Source organism: Schistocerca serialis, chromosome 1 (assembly GCF_023864345.2).
Source record: "Schistocerca serialis cubense isolate TAMUIC-IGC-003099 chromosome 1, iqSchSeri2.2, whole genome shotgun sequence".
NCBI classification, from domain to species: Eukaryota; Metazoa; Arthropoda; class Insecta; order Orthoptera; family Acrididae; genus Schistocerca; species Schistocerca serialis.
In genome coordinates, this window is record NC_064638.1 from 1,126,825,251 (window position 1) to 1,126,843,493 (window position 18,243).

The 18,243-nt window shown below is 40.6% G+C and overlaps 1 protein-coding gene across 3 annotated transcripts in view; it reads left to right on the forward strand.

The window, feature by feature from the left end:
* LOC126416960 (rap guanine nucleotide exchange factor 2-like) overlaps positions 1-18,243 on the forward strand; it is a 318,137-nt gene that overhangs the window by 229,663 nt on the left and 70,231 nt on the right. For all 3 annotated transcript variants that reach the window (XM_050084850.1, XM_050084843.1, XM_050084860.1), the window contains 3 exons: positions 1,135-1,307; positions 1,753-1,987; positions 6,729-6,828. In XM_050084850.1, coding sequence (XP_049940807.1) covers positions 1,135-1,307; positions 1,753-1,987; positions 6,729-6,828 — 508 coding nt within the window. The remainder of the gene's footprint in view (positions 1-1,134; positions 1,308-1,752; positions 1,988-6,728; positions 6,829-18,243) is intronic.

The following is an 18,243-nucleotide window of genomic DNA, read 5'->3' on the forward strand; positions in this document are numbered from 1 at the left end:
TCAGTTTTTATTTCAAACAATGTTTAAGCTATCTTTACCCTCATGCGTGACTTCTACTTTTGTGGAAACATGAACCACAGGTTAAGATGCCTACATTGCAGGAGGCAGGTCTGGCTTTTTCTTCATGGCAATCCATGTGGTGGCCGGGCTTGCCTCCTCAGCTGCCTGCAAACCCTAGTCAGTTGTGCATTCCAGAGCTGTTGAGTAGTGGTTGGCATGTTTGAATGTGAAAATTGAGGTTGTTCCATAGGTTCCAAGTGGGTTAAAGATCTGGGGAATTTGGTGGTGAGAGAAATACTTTGAAGTTGTTATGTTGATCTCTTCCAGCGCTTTAGTGGGCATTTCTAAGACTGTGGCAAAGTATTTACCTTGCTGAAATACCGTGTCCTTCATTGGAAGACATTCATCATGTAGGGATGAATATGATTTTAGAGGATGGATTCGTAGCCAAATCAGCTAAGAGTGGCTTCCACATATATTATTGGTTAATGAGTCTGTTACAAATTCATCAGCCAGCTTATAATGTTACCTTCATTGTTATCTCACGAGCAGTGTGGCACAGTGATTAAGGCACTGGAATCTCATCTGGTAGAAGTCCAGTTCATATCCCAATGTGGTCATTCTGATTTAGGCTGTACTGTGGTTTTCCTGTCTTGATTAAGGCAAAGTCTATGGTGATTTCTTTGAAAACATTGTGACTGTTTGCTTTCCCAATCTTTGTCACACATGACCTTGCACTTTTGCCTCTAATGACGTTATTTTTGATGGTATGTCAGATTGTAATTCTTTCTCTTTTAGACATACAGTTTTGATAAGTTATCTTGCTATGTGTTGGAGGACAAAGCCGTAGTGCATTGAAATGGTCCTCTGTCTTCCAACAAAGTCTGCATGTTTCCTGCATGATGTTATTTGCCAACATTCAAGCATCACAGCTCCAAACTTCTCTCCTGGAGGTGGAGATATGACCATATGTTTATGGTAAACGTTGGTGAAAATATGTTTTTATGAAAATCTTCAGTCACCTAGGAGTTGCTTCATTTCAGTTCAATATCTGACTCACTTTGTTGTTCTGTTGATCGTCAAAGTAAGTGCTATTAATTACAAAATTAGTGACCTTTTTTTTTGATGTTGCAGGAAACGAATGCACATGAGGTAGTGATGCTGGCTCTCCAAGAATTTGGCATTACTGAACCCAGTTCAAACTTTTCTCTGTGTGAAGTTTCTGTTGCTGAAGGAGGCATAATCAAACAGAGGCGGCTTCCTGACCAGTTGCAAAATTTGGCAGAAAGAATTGGCCTAAGTAGCAGGTAGGCATGCGTTATTCTTGTCTACAATATGATTTTTCTTCACTGATATGTCTTGAAACTTCCTGGTGGAATAAGACTGAGACTCGAACTCGAGACCTGTGCCTTTTGTGGACAAGTGCTCTACTGACTGAGCTACCCAACCATGACTGATGACCTGTCCCCCAAAGCCTTACTTCTGCCATTATCTTATCTCCTACCTTCTGTGGAAGGTCCTGAGTTTGAGTCTCAGTCCAGCATACAGTTTTAATCCACCAGGAATTTTCATATCAGCATAAAAGGGACTGCAGAGTGAAAAATTCATTCTGTGTATGTCTTACTCATGAATTTTGTCATATTTTCAATGTCTGTGTCTGTTGTGTTAACATAGCCCATCATCAGGCTCCCACTGCAGTTGTCCTGCTATTCCAACTCTTTACCTGTGTTTATTAATTATGTCTTTTTTCAGGTACTACCTCAAAACAAATGGCACTACAGAGACGCTGGTGCCAGACGAGTTAGCTCCAGAGCTGGTTCGAGAAAGCCAAGTTCATTTTTTGCAGTTGAATGCTGTTGAAGTCGCTATTCAGCTGACACTTCAGGATTTCAGCATTTTCAGACAGATCGAGACCACAGAGTATATTGATGATCTTTTTGAGCTGAAAAGTAGATACGGGTGTCCAATGTTATCTCAGTTTTCTGAGGTAATTAACATTGAAAACACATTCTTTTTTTAAGTGTTAATATGGAATTTAATTTAAATATGATGATATTCAGAGTAATTTTACTTTACGGTAGACATAAAATTTATTCTTTTAATCTGTGGAATACCAGAAAATACAGTGCAATTCTATTATTAACAAAATTATTTAATCAGACAGATAAAAAAACTCAACTCGCCAAGCAGTGACAGCACACACACACACACACACACACACACACACACACACACACATAAACGATGGTTGTAATTGGCAAGCTTTCGGAGCCAGTGTCTCCTCCTTCAGACAGAAGGGTTGAGGGATGTGGAAGAGTGGTGAAGGAAAAGGACTGGAGAGGTCTAGAAAAAGGTTTCGGGAAAGTCACCCAGAACTGTGGGTCAGGGGAGAATTACTGTACAGGATGAGAGGGAAAGACAGATTCCATGTTTGTCACTGTTTGTTGGTTTGCATCAAGTGGGTTACTTTTCCCCTAATTTTGAATCTCTATTTGGAAAATAGGACGTAGTCATTTAATTTATGTAATAAGAAATAATACAGCTGAATCTTCACTTCTTGTTTGCTCATTTATTGTAGGGAGCTGGAATAATTATGGCTTTGATCATCTTCATTGTCACACTGGTCTGTGAAAGTACTAGCTTTTAATTGGCCACAGTAGATAGAATAGTGTGCCAGGATGATTTGCACACACACACACTATATGATCAAAAGTACCCGGACACCTGGCTGAAAATGGCTTAAAAATTTGTGGCACCCTCCATCGGTAATGCTGGAATTCAGTATGGTGTTGGCCCTCCCTTAGCCTTGATGACAGCTTCCACTCTCGGAGGCATATGTTCAGTCAGTTGCCGGAAGATATCTTGGGGAGTGGCAGCCCATTCTTAACGGAGTGTTGCACTGAGGAGAGGTATTGATGTTGGTCGGTGAGGCCTGGGATGAAGTAGGCGTTCCAAAACATCCCAAAGGTGGTCTATAGGATTCAGGTCAGAACTCTGTGGAGGCTAGTCAATTACAGGGATGTTATTGTTGTGTAACCACTCCGCCATGGGCCATGCATTATGAACAGGTGCTCAGTTGTGTTGAAAGATGCAGTCGTCATCCCGAATTCCTCTTCAACAGTGGGAAGGAAGAAGGTGCTTAAGACATCAATGTAGGCCTTTGCTGTGGTAGTGCCATTCAAAACGACAAGGGGTGCAAGCCCCATCCTTGAATAACACGATCACACCATAATGCCACCGCCTCCAAATTTTGCTGTTGGCACTACACATGCTATCAGATGACGTTCACCGGGCATTCGCCATACCCACATCCTGCTATCAGATTACCACATTGTCCACTGTGATTCGTCACTCCACACAACGTTTTTCCACTGTTCAATCATCCAATGTTTGCGTTCCTTACACCAAGCAAGGCGTCGTTTGGCATTTACCATCGTGATGTGTGGCTTATGAGCAGCTGCTCGAAAATGAAATCCAAGTTTTCTCACCTCCTGCCTAACTGTCATAGTACTTGCAGTGGATCCTGATGCAGTTTGGAATTCTTGTGTGATGGTCTGGAAAGATGTCTGCCTATTACACATTATGACCCTCTTCAACTGTCGGCAGTCTCTGTCAGTCAACACACAAGGTCGGCCTGTACACTTTTGTGCTGTGTGTGTCCCTTCATGTTTCCACTTCACTATCACATTGGAAACAATGGACCTAGGAATGTTTGGGAGTGTGGAAATCTTGCATACCAATGTATGACACAAGTGACACCCAATCACCTGACCAAGTTGGAAGTCTGTGAGTTCTGTGGAGTGCCCCATTCTGCTCTCTCATGCTGCCTAATGACTACTTAGGTCACTGATATGGAGTACATGGCAGTAGGTGGCATCACAATGCACCTAATATGAAAAAAGGATGTTTTTTTTGGGTGTGTCCGGATAGTTTTGATCACATAGTGTATGTGTTGTTTTTCCGAGGAGTCGAGAGCAAATAGACGAGTCTATGCAGTGTGTAAATACTTTTTATTTGCTGCACTCAAAGTGGGAAGTGGAAGAAGAAACCTCCACATTTTGTGGTTCCGCATGAACAGAAGACAAGTTATAAGCTTTGGTGTTCTTAATGCAGTGTTTCCAACAATGAAATTGGGGCATAAGTGTTCTTCTTTGTATCAAGTGAAGTATTGAGAAGCTATATCATATAACTGCTTCATTTAATAAAAACAGTAACTGATATTTCAAGAAGCCATTGGCTGTATCGTTGATCAAGCAGGAACTGCTAATTTCTTCTTTCTTCCCCCCCCCCCCCCCAAATACTGCATTACACAACAGTGTTGTTGTAGTGCTTAATTCAGTACTTGTTACTTCGTACTTAATTATCCACTTGTGAAGCAGAGTATAGTGAATCAGTATCAATATTCAAATAACAACGGAAAAAATTATTTATTTGGATCAAGGGACAGGGTGGGCAACTGTTTATTTTCTGTAATACCGGAATTAGTTACCGCAATACTTTTAATTTGTGAGAAGCCAAGAATTGTTGTAGATTTAATTATGCCAGAAGTGAACAAAAGATATTTGATATTTTCTACAATTTGTAAATGTATATTATTGGTGTGTTGTGATTCTGGAGTAAAGATTACATGTTCATATCTGATTTGCAGTTCCTGTATGTGTATCATGTTCTGATCACTTCATGCTGTTGCTTCTGTCATGGGTGTAATTCTGTATGAGACTCGAACAATGGGAACTCCATATAGGAATACCAACAATCTATGAAAAGGCAGATTGCTACTTACAGTAAAGATGACACCACGTAAGTTGGAGACAGGCACAAAAGGAAATTAGACTGTTTTCTGGAAATTGTCTTAAATGATCAATTATGTCATTTTATGCTCCTCACATGCTTTTTTTTCTCTTGGATTTCAGTATTCTTTTTCCTTTTTTCCTTTGAACTGTCTAGTTAAGATCGTTATTGTTTAAACTTTTGCAGTTTCATCATCTTACATAAAGATGAAGTAAGTCTGCCTCAGATGCTAATGTTCGTTTACAGTCACAGACATCACAGCCTTTACGTTTGTGTCACGTGAATGTTGTACACTTTATGTATCTCTGTATAACCTCTTTGTCCTACACCTTGTTGTTCTGTGGACGTGTGGTTATATCTTCACTACTAGCAATGCTTTCTAAAAAGTGAATTGTTTGTTCGCAAAGTAAATGCATTTATCCTCTGTTGTCCTTTTCTCTGACTGAGACTCATGTGAAGCTAGTATAATACAGCCCACAGTCAAAACAACTGCTACCACCAGTTCTTGCTAATGCTATTTTTATATTTCATGTAAAACTTTTAAAAATATGTTATCTCTCCAGGATTCAAACATGTGACCTCTTGCACTTCAGTCAACTGCGCTGTCTGTTGCACCACGGAACACCTACCAGATGTAGCATCTCTGCTGATTGTCTTGTACACAGGAAACCAGCACTAAGTTGTACCGAAAATAGTTTTTGCTTTGGTTCGTAGCTCAAGTCTGATAGTCGACCACCTAGTTACAATATACGGAGAAAATAATGTCCCTCATCTCACATATCACCGCTGTAAATGGGTGGAGCATAAACGCATCAACTTTTGCAAGGCTTCCACTATCAGTGTTCACAAAATTCCTATCTATTGTTACTTAAAAGTTGTAATTGCAATTGCAATTAGTGTCACTAAATAACTAAACTGTTTTCAGTAAAAGTACATAAAAACCTCGTAACTTTGTCTAATGCTATTACAAAGCAAATATAGCTTTGTCTTACTGCTAGCCTGCGACAGCAGCAGTGTGTCAGCCAATAACAGAGTGTTTTCTATCATGTGACCAGATCTTGATATTTACCGATTTTTAAGCTTTAATTACATAAAAATAACAAATATGTTTGGAGAATATTGACTGTTAATGCTATTTAAATGTTATAATCAGTTAAAATAACAACAATGTGAACCATATTTTTAACTTAGGAAAATGATCTATTAAGACCCTTGCACAAAGCTTTCGGCCACAGCCTTCATCTGAAAAAGAGAGAGACCCACACATGATCGCCAACTTCAGCAGTGCGAGCATCCTGACCTGAGCTGCCGTCGTTGGCGGTCATGTGTGAATGAATGGCGCATGTTTCTCTTCTGACTAAGGCTATGGCCAAAAGCTTTGTGTAAGTATCTTTTAATTGTTTCTGTCTGCAACTTAATGGGTCATCTTCATGGTACATAGCAATCTGTCTTTTCCTACTTTGTTATCTGTATGAGACTTGTTTGTCTTATCATTTATATTGACTAATTAGAAAAATATGGTACTGGAGAGCCATTGGTGGATTGAAATAATGTACAGCATAAGGGTAACAACTCATCGTTTAATCAAGGTGTTGAGCAGCTGATGTTAGCTCCAAAGAACTGTCTCCAGAAGCTTAGCAAACTTCACAGTCTTTCTTGTGCGCCTGTCAGCCTTTTAAAAAATGTGCTGTATGGTGAATAATTAAGAAAATGGTAGCTTCCTATTTGTTTCAGAATGTAACAAAATGATTCTTGATACAGATTCTTCAATTTTTTTATTTTATTTATTTATTTATTTATTTTTTTTTTATTTATTTATTTATTTTTTTTAACCTTAGTTCCAAATGCATGTACATAATGTTGCAAATCTGTTTAAAAACTAATCCAGTTGTAAGTATTAGCGTAACAGTTCACTGGAGGAATTCTTTTATTTTCAGTTGGTGAACAGGGAGATGTTTTGGGTTGTCACAGAAGTTTGTTCAGAACATAATCTAGTCAGAAGATCCAAGATAATCAAACAATTCATCAAAGTAGCAAGTAAGTAAGAAAAGTCATTTCTTCTCAAGGAAAACTATTCAAAAGCTAAAAATTTAGATGACTGCCACTTAACATACAGTTCTTTAGAAGTGCTGCTATTCTGTTCACTCATTGTCATCTTGTTTTGAAAATATCTCCAAAGTTGAATTGTCAAGTTCCGTAGGACCAAATTGAGGAGCAAATCTCCAAGGTCATGAAATGTGTCAGTACATGAAATTACAACATAAAAGTAATAACAGATAAAAATAAATGTTCATAAACCTGAAAAAAGTCAGTCCATAAGTTCAAGTAAACGCTATCAGCAATACAATAATAATCAGCTTAATTTTTCAAGGAACTCCTCGACAGAATAGAGGGAGTGACCCATGAGGAAACTCATAAGTTGCAATTTGAAAGTGCATGAATTACTGCTAAGATTTTTGAATTAGAGTGGCAGCTTATTGAAAATGGATGCAGCAGTATACTGCACACCTTTTTGTTCAAGAGTTAAGAAAGTCCGATCCAAATGCAGGTTTGATTTCTGTTGAGTATTAACCGAGTGAAAGCTGCTTATTCCTGGGAATAAAATAATATTGGTAACAAGAAACGACAATAAGGAATATACATATTGAGAGGCCAATGTCAAAATACCCAGACTCGTGAACAGAGGTCGACAAGAGTTTCGTGAACTCGCACCACTTATTGCCCGAACGTTCCTGAGCCAAAAATATCCTTGTAGAATGGGAAGAGTTACCCCAAAATATAATACCATACGACATAAGCAAATGAAAATAAGCAAAGGAGACTAATTTTCGTGTCGAAGTATCACTCACTTCTGATACTGTTCGAATAGCAAAAATGGCAGTATTGAATCTTTGTAAAAGATCTTGAATGTGGGCTTTCCACGACAGCTTACTATCTATCTGAACACCTAGAAATTTGAACTGTTCAGTTTCACTAATCATATGCCTGTTCTGTGAAATTAAAACAGGGTGTATACAACCCGGGACAACCGGGAGATCCGGGAATAACTGGGAATTTTTTCATCCGGGAGAAAACCAGGAAAAACCCGGGAATTTTTTAGAATTCCGGGAATTTTTCATTGTTTTAGATTTTAGTTAAATTTTTGTGCTTTTGACTGGTAAGAACCAATTCTCTACCAAAGGACATTACTGTATCCCGCTATTGCAGAATAATACTGCAGCAACAAAACATGAACGAGAGAAAAAAAAAAACGAAAATAAAACTTAAGTTGCAAAGGAAATGCGCCATATACAACAACAAGACACAGTGCTCACACAAGCGTCTGCCAACAGCAAAGCGTGTCAAAGGTGTTAGGAAGACTATGCAATGCTTTGTAACAACAAATTGCCTCCAATGAGCGTGACGTGACAACTGTTTAAATTAGATTCGTTTGAGCAGCTGCGGGCGGGCTCTTGCGCATGCGCAGTTGACTCGCGTATGAGTAGTACCTTCTCCTGCTTCTAGTTACAGAAGTGTGGCTGGGCGCCACTACTTAATATTGCCCCAACTCAGAAATAAAGTAAATCTGGCGCTGATGCCCAGAGCAGTCTTGAGTTGTGGTGGGGAGGTGGGTCGTCTCCGCATGGCCTGTGTTTACGTTCAGTGATTTTTGCTGTTTCCTCTTCGTTTATTGCTCTCGCATTAAATGACAACAAACGGATTTTTGAAATGGATTTTTGCGGCCGGGAGTTATCAAATGAATTAAAATACTTTCGCATAATTACGGAAGGCTAAAATACATTATTAGTTTTAGATTTTATTTCCACTCACATGACAGTCAAGCATTAATCACCTTGCAGAACATTGAAGTTTTTTTTTTTTTTTTTTTTTGTCGGTTTGCTAAAGAGATTTGGGTTTCATTAATCTTTTCTGCTTTATTTGAAACAAAGTGTTTCATTTCACACTATTGGCTAGTTTCAACTATTCGCTGCATTTCAAGTGCATGTATGGTATTATGTCATAATAAAGAACCAAACGAGGTAATACAGTACTGGTACTCCAAGAAAATTTACATATGAATCTGGACATATGAATGTGCATTTTAAGACTAATTATGCATTTTAGTATGGTTCACGAAATTCCGATGCTCTTGAAGTATCCTCTGTTGTCTTGTTTCTTTTATGACACAATGTAAGATCTTTTAATGTTTTACACATATGAACATAGGGGCTTCTTGCGTCATCGTAGCTGTGCAAGTGCGGTGACGCCTATTATCTGGCGCTCTCTTCCAACTGCTGAAACGAACCTATTTCTAACAGGTCCCAGGAAAATATTGCGAAAGGAGGTTTGAAAAGCGTTAAATTCAAACCAAATTTCCTTTTACGCAAGATGAACTATGTGTGAGAATGTACGATGAATTTCATAAATCACGAAGCATTTGACTCTTATTTAAAAATCAATTCTTTGAGGACGACCGTTTAGAAGAAATTCGAGCCCAAAAGATCAGACATTTACGTCGTTATTAAAAATTTTACTGGCAAATTTGTGTGATGTATCTTAAAGTGTAACAAGTGCAAAAAAGATCAACGTTATATGTGGAAGCTTAGCTTCTCTTCCAGCTTATTAATATTTGAGACCAATATTATATGTGAATGCTATGTATATTATAAACTATTAACTTTTCTTATTTGTGTGTTCGCGTTACTTAAAGAGTGATCTTGCTATTGGCTGACTACATCACGTGTCCTGTGGGGTCCTCAGCTGGCGAGATCACGTGACACGAGCTATGAGTGCCTTACAATAGCGCATCGCAATCCCGATTTTGAATGCTTCGGAAAGTGACATGCGCTGTTTGGTGGAATTCAAAATTATACCTTTGTAATACGCAGCGTACATGTTGCTGCACAGCAAAGGTCTTTCAAAATGATTGTTAAATACTGTACACGTATCTGACTTATCAGCAACAGAAATATTTTTACTATGAACTGACTTTATATCGTCGACCTTGTGCTGCTGACAAGATGCTTCCTTCACAACTGACCATATGGTTTTAATTTTATCCTGTGAATTATCTATTCTATTTGCATACTACATACTCTTTGCCGTCCTAATAACATTTTTAAGCACCTTATAATACTGTTTGTAATGGGCTACTGTAGCTTGATTGTGACTACTTCCAACATTTTGATATAGTTCCCACTTTGTTCTACATGATATCCTTATCCCACTAGTCAGCCACATGGGCTGCTGCCCATTACTGATAGTACCCCCTTTGGAATGTTCTAATGGAAAGAAACTCGCAAAGAGCATGAGAAATGTGTTAAGGAAAGCATTGTGTTTATCATGTATGTTATCGGCCCTATAAACATCCTGCCACTCTTGTTCTTTGAAAAGTTTTAAAAACTCTCTATTGCTATTGGATTAACTTTCCTACATAGTTTGTAATTAAATATGACATTGGTTTGACTACAAAAGCCTTTTAGTGTTAAAATTTGTGCATCATAGTCTGAAAGGCCATTCATGCCTTTACTAACAGAATGCCCATCTCGTAATGAAGAATGAATAAAAATATTGTCTATGACTGTGCTACTGTTCCCTTGCACCCTAGTTGGAAAAAACACAGTTTGCATCAGATCATATTAATTTAAGAGATCTACCAACATCCTTTTTTCTTGCACAATCATATACAAAATTAATACTGACGTCACCACGTATAACTAGTTTCTGGTACTTCCTACAAAGTGAATCAAGAACCCTCTCTAGCTTGAGCAGAAATGCTCTGAAGTCTGAGTTAGGGGACCTATAAACAACAACAATTAGAAGTTTAGTTTCACTAAATTCAACTAACGCTGCACAACATTCAAATATCTGTTCAGTGCAGTGTTGTGATATGTCTATGGACTCAAAAGGAATACTGTTTTTTATGTACAGAGCCACTCCCGTACCCCGCAAGGAACTCGTTGAGAAACAGCCAACTGATCTGTAGCCTGGTAAAGGAAGCCTCTGAATTGTCAAATTATTTAAGTGGTGCTCCGATACACCAATAATTTCAGAGTCTACGTCTATAAGCAGTTCACTAAGTTTATCTCTAATACCTCTTATATTTTGATGAAATATGCTAATTCCTTCTCTACTTGGAAACATTACGTCCTCTGAAGGTGAGCCCTTAGTTAGAGGGACTTCCTTTAAGCAGGTATACGTATCAGCTGACTTCAGTCTAAAAAAGGTACAGCTCTAAAACCAACTACTACAGGAATTTTTCCATTAGTGACACCACCACCACCACCACCACCACCACCACCACCACCACTCACTACACTGTTACCTATAAGCTTAGCCAGCCTCCCCTTCCCATACCTATTGAGGTGCAGGCTATGCCTGGTGAAACCCAATCTACTGATAGACCCAACTGGCACCACTGAGATGTGACCGTGACCCATGCCCTCTGCCATCAGTGCCCTCCCCAGCCCCACGTTAACGTGCCTAACAGCTGCATTAAGGTGAGGCCGATCATGATGCTGAAACAGGTGCACGAAACGCGCATTAGTGTCACCAGTTTGAGTTGCTGTCTTAACCAAGTCAGCACTGACATCATATTCCCCATCCCTATTGAGACTGTTCCCTGCTCCACCCACTATCACTACCTGATCCTCCTTCGTAAAATTCTTACATAACTCCCCTAACCTGAGCCAACCATGCACTAGGCTTCACAATGCTGGTGCCCTGGTACTCACTCCCCAGCACATCCTGCAACTGCTGGCCCACACCTCTACTGTGGGAACTACCTAGCAGCAGAACCTTCTTTCTGCTAGACTTTGCAACTAACCTAGGCCTCCTAATTGCTGAGGACTGCTGCAAGTTCCCTACATCTACAGCTATACTAGGCTCTTCTCCACTCAACTCTGACAGTTGGTTGTATCCATTGCATGTATGCAAAGTAAAACTGCCTGAATACCTTGTCTTCCTAGCTGCCTTCTTGCCAACTGCCAGTTCTCATTCCCCACCACCCTTCACCCTCCTCAACCTATCTAGTTCCTCCTTTGGGCATTGTAACGGCACCTGAAGGGCACAGATCTTACGCTCCTACTCCTCTATCAACTTATCTCTGCTACAGATTCTGCATTCCGAGGAGAGGACCTCACTAAAATGACCACTGGCTTGCCCACTGCATCCCCCCCCCCCCCCCCAAAATGAAATACTTTGAACAAGTCCCACACCGTAATCCACTACTCACAAACCTACGACACAGCCCACACTTCTCATTCATGGTAAAGTTTTACAGTTACTGAAAAAAACTATACATCTATGTTACCAAATTTCAGTTACACCAGTAGAACTATTTAAGAACTGACAATAATGGTCTCGAAATTCTCTTCCTACTAAGAAAGCAACTTCTTGTATTAATACTACTACACCACAGCTAATACCAATACCAACAAAACTTTATAAAATTATTAGCTAAAACCAAAAAGTTCAATGGCCACTGTAACACTAAGCAAAGTTAACACACTGAATGAAAATTCTACTGAAATATTTCACTAGAAACAATAATAAACGCCAGTTGAAAACTAAAGCACGAAATTTACTAAACGACTTCAACGCAAAAAAAAGGGGGGGGGGTGAACAATTACAAAAGTTTATTAAGTTGTTATTTCACCACAAACGGCATGCAACACAGCTGATATCTATTAAATTTAATAACTGTATTACAGAGCACAAATAAGTTTGCCAGTACTTAGCTTTATAACCGCTACAGCTGCAGTGCACGCCGCAAATTGTAAACACACTACCGAGGCGCAACGCTTAGACGAATGACGCAAGCACACTCACAAATAATAGACCACTCGAGTCAATAACACAGGAAGAAAGACTGAGATTAATGAAAATCCACTAATATGTTACTTTTACAGCAAATATTAACACAAATAAACTTTAAAATAAGTAAATGAAGTCTAAAATTTTGTAAAATATAAACGAGCAATTTCAACAGCAGTGCAGCACACGTGACATCACACCAAAGGTTTCTTGGCAATGATAAATACTGAGAACAACGGTGCAAATAATCATTCACTAGATTATGTGCTAGAAGTTTCAGAAATTAGTTATGCCTGGTGCTAGCATCAGTATGATGAATGTGGTATATTATTTGTGTATTTATAGCTGCAATGCTCATCAAGCTATAAAATATCACCACAGGCCATCTGTTGGTCTTTCTAATACTTACTGCTGAGCTTGACAACATCGACTCCTGATTTGGTTGAATTGTAGAAGCTTAACATTTCTGCCTTTTTCTTGTACCAGAAGGGGCATCAGTTGCATCATTGAGAGTATCAGAACCACCTTGTTTTTGTTGGTGACAAATGGCATTAGATTTGTGTTTATCTGAAACCCAAACGGTATTGTTTCCACCTCTCAGTTCTTTGTTTGTGTAAACTACGGGGAATTTCAGGTTAATTCTTCCTCACAGTTCAACCAGAGTAGGATTATTCTGAATAAAATAATCAGCTACCTGTAAGGTGGTGAACCAGCTGTCTATGGTTATGTTACACCCAGTCCCTGAGAACATAGAAGTAAGATGTTTCAGACATCTATTGGTTTTTTCTTAATGGCTCCACAGGCTGTTTCCAGGTTGGTGGTGTAATGCATCCTAGCAGGCAATACTTTTTAGCACATACTTATTTGGTTTGCAATGATTGTACTGCCTGAAGAATCAATTACCCCTGAAAGATTCTAGCTTTTCATCTATAGTGCAGTACTTTCCAAGTGAGTAAGCATTTTACCATTTTTCACAAAGAAAGTAAATATTTCACATAAAGGGGCTAACTTATCAACCTTCTTTATTTCCTTTTGGTGTACCTATTGGCGAACCTGCAACAGTATAAGAGGAACCTAAATTGTTTTTTGGTTGTTACAAAACAACATAACTAAATTCCCATTTCATAGTAGACCCATATGCCTTTGGTGTGTGTATGGTTGTCTTTTCTTGCCAGATGTAAATACATTCCAGCTTTTATTTCAGTTCAGTCTGTCAGATGAGTATCCCTTTCCCAGAATAACATCCCTGTACCTAAGATATCTTCTTGTTAGTGTACTCAACAATTTTAGAAACCAACTCGTTGTTGAAGAAGCATTCCCAACATTCCATTGGTGTATTCGGATTCTTCATGGCACTACTCACTTCTGGTAAAGTATTGACTGTGTTTTGTCATCAAGTGTAAACATTTTATTGTGGACACACTTTTGACCACGTAGAAGAGCTCTTCTGTAGAAAACATTCGTCAGCATTACTGTTGCTATCACTAACACTGCAGTACAGTCCCCTTCTTGCTCTGTGTCAGTATTTTTGTCTCATGTTTCCACAGTTACCTTCTTCCCCATCATTGTAAAACACAAAAATCATAATGTGATTTATCGTCTCCGTCCAACAACCGAAATATAGTTTCCCTGTTATGTGCATTTTCTAAATTGTAGAACCTCTTTGAGACCATATTGGATCTGAAGATAAATAAATACCTATAGCAACAGCCATTACTAGCCAATATTAAAAACCTCCACCTGTTCAGATTCCGCCAATCCTTAGCCGTCACCAACATAGTCCTGCAAAACCATATCAACCACTGGACTCGCATTCAGGAGGACAATGGTTCAATCCCGCGTCCAGCCATCCTGATTTAGGTTTTCCGTGATTTCCCTCAATCACTCCAGGCAAATGCCAGGATGGTTCCTCTGAAAGGGCACGGCCGACTTCCTTCCCCATCCTTCTCTAATCCGATGAGACCGATGACCTTGCTGTCTGGTCTCCTTCCCCAAACAACCCAACCCATATCAACCAAGCCCAATCCTCCTTGCAGTACCTTCTCTCCATCTGCAAAATTCTCCTGCTATGTAATCCCAAATTCCTGGAACCCATAACACACATTGAAACTCTTGCCCTGCAGGAACTTGAGCAATATGCACAACACCACCTCAAAAAGCTCTCTGTCCTGCTCGCTTCCTACTCCCGCCTCAGAGTACCACTGTCCACCACTTCTACAATAACCTCCAAACCTCCCCCACGCCCACTCATAGCTGACAAACCCTGTCTCGCAGACCTACTACACTTACCCCACCCTCCAAAACTCCCTCCTACCACCACACACAACCCAGAACCTAAACAGACCCGCAACACAGTTATGAACCTTTCCTCCAGACTCCTTAGCCCCACAGAAACATCAGTCCTTTCCAAAGGCCTCACCATTTGCCCCACTCCCAAATTCAACCATGCAGGACTAGTTAAAGACCTTCTCTCCTTCTCCTGGTCCCTACAGTGGAAACACTTTTTTGCCACCAACCCGACCAATCAGACTCAACCAAAGACCAATATTGAACCTTGCCTAACTCAGTTCACTCCTCCATCCAACTGTGATCCACCCCCACTGCCTCTAAACCACCTCCTGTTAACTTTCCAGAATTTCTTAACCTCAAACCTTGCCTCACCATCATTCTCCAAATCCCTCAACGTGCTAACTGACCTTACATCCGCAGAAAGAACCGCAGTCCACCATCTAAAACCTGATCCCGACCGTATAATCCTACCTACAGACAAAGGCTCCACCACCGTTGTTTTGAACTGCAAGGATTACGTGGCAGAAGGACTCTGTCAGCTGTCAGATACTTCCACCTACAAACCATGCCACAGTGATCTCATTCCAGCAATCCAACAGGATCTCCAGTCACTACTCAAATCCTTAGGCCCATCCCAGAACCTCTCCCCAGAGTCAGTCTCTCTACTTACCCTTACCATTCCCCACACTCCCACCGTCTACATGCTTCCTAAAGTCCATAAACTCAAACCACCCAGGATGCGCCATTGTGGCTGGTTACTGTGCCCCCACTGAGAGAATCTCTGTTCTCCTAGACCAACACCTTCAACCTATTACCTGGAACCTATCCTCCTATATAAAAGATACCAACCATTTCCTCGACTGACTCTCCACAGTTCCTGTCCCTTTACCACATGGTGCCCTGCTCATCACTGTTGATACCACTTCCCTGTACACTAACATTCCTAATGCCCATGGCCTTACTGCTATTGAACACTAACTTTCCAGACGCCGCATGAATTCCAAACCAACCATCTCCCTAGTCTCCATGACCAACTATATCCTCACCCACAATTACTTCTCCTTTGAAGGCATTACCTACAAACAAATCCACGGTACAGCTATGGGCACCCGCATGGCACCATCCTATGCTAACCTATTCATGGGCCATCTAAAGGAATCCTTCCTTAAAACCCAGAATCCTAAACCCCTCACCTGGTTCAGACTCATTGATGACATCTTTACTGTCTGGACTGAATGTGAGGACACCTTATTCACATTCCTCCAGAACCTCAACAACTTCTCCCCCATTTGCTTCACCTGGTCCCACTCAACCCAACAAGCCACCTTCCTAGATGTTGGCCTCCACCTCAGAGATGGCTGCATCAGTACCTCCGTCTATATCAAACCTACTAACCACCAGCAATACCTCCACTTTGACAGCTGCCACCCATTCCATACCAAGAAGTCCCTTCCGTACAGCCTAGCCACCCATGGTCGTCGCATCTGCAGTGACGAGCAGTCCCTCTCAAAATATACCGAGGGTCTCACTGAAGCCTTCACTGACTGTAATTATCCTCCCATCCTTGTAAAAAACAAAACTCCCGTGCCTTATCTTTCCAGTCTCCCACCATCTCCCTCCCAAAGTCCCACAGTCCAGCCACAGAGGAGCATTCCCCTCGTAACTCAGTAACATCCGGGACTGGAGTAACTGAATTACATTGTCCGCCAGGGTTTCGATTACCTGTTGTCGTGCCCTGAAATGAGAAATGTCCTGCCCACTATCCTTCCCACCCCTCCTACCGTGATATTCCGCCATCCACCAAACCTACACAATATACTCGTCCATTCTTACACAACCTCTGCTCCCAATCCCTTACCTCATGGCTCATACCCCTGTAATAGAACTAGATGTAAGACATCGTCGTACCACCACCTACTCCAGTCTGATCACTGATCTGATAAGCACAGGGCTACCTGTGAAACCAGTCATGTGATTTACAAGCTAAGCTGCAACCACTGTGCTGCATTCTATGTGAGCATGACGACCAGCAAGCTGTCTGTCCACACGAATGGCCACTGACAAACTGTGGCCAAAAAAACAAGTGGACCACCCTGTTGCTGAACACACTGCCAAATATGATATCCCTCATCTCAATGACTGCTTCACGGCCTGTGCCATATGGATCCTTCCCACCAACACCAGCCTTTCTGAATTGCGCAGGTGGGAACTTTCCCTGCAATACATCCTATGTTCCCATAACCCTCCTGGCCTCAACCTTTGTTAGTCACTGTCCTCAACCTTTGTTAGTCACTGTCCTCACCCATACAACCCCCTCCCTGTTCCCATTCCAGCACTACACAGCCATCATTTCACCACCATACCCAGTCTTTTAATTTCTTTTTATTTCTCTCCTTTCCGCTACTTACCCCTCCCCCCTCTGCACCTTCTCTCCTGCCCTCCGTCTAAACTGTGACACTTCACTGTCCGACACTCCCACAGTACTATCCCTCCCACTCCCCACCCCAGCCTCCTCTTTACCCCCACCCAGTCGCCACTCCCATCATGCACTGGTGCTGCTGCTTGCAATGTGGTTTCAGTTCTCTGAGACTGCAGATGTGTGTGCAAATTGCCTTTGCGTGCATGTGTGTGTGTGTGTGTGTGTGTGTGTGTGTGTGTGTGTGTCTACTGCTGACAAAGGCCTTAATGGCCGAAAGCTATGATTGTGTGAATCTTTTTGTTGTGCCTATCACGACTCAGCATCTCCGCTATATGGTGAGTAGCAACTTTCTTCTCTGGTATTGTTACATTCCATCCTGGATTTTCCATTGTTTGATTCAATATTAAAAACTGCTCGTTTAAATAAAATATTTACCTTTAGTAAACGCAAAGGTCATTTGGCGTCTACTAGGCTCCAGTGATGCAGCCTCAGAAACAACCTCTTCTCTCCAACACTGTATTGCAAATAATGTGGTGTTGATGAGCAAAATATGTTTGCATTTAGAACTAAATTGGGAAGTGGGTGGCACCACAAGTCTTCCAGTATATCCATGGACCAATAGTGAATAAATAAAGTGTGCCTAGCATGTGTGAGATGTCGTGTGACCAGTCCAGGGTAAGACTACGTGACAGAATAAACTTTCTTGTCCTTCTTGATATAATTTTCCTTTATTGTATAAGTACAGGTAATTTGTTCAAATAAAAGAAGGAAAAAAGAGTGTAAAGTTATATAATTCAGAATGTCCGATGATTTCTTCAGTAGTTAAATATAGGGAATATAAAAACAGGCAACCTAATACTAAGTTTTCTGCAGAAAGTAAATTTTCCTGGGGCCATAAACAGAAGATAATTGTAGTTGCCTGGAGTATTTACTGGAAGTGATACAGTAAT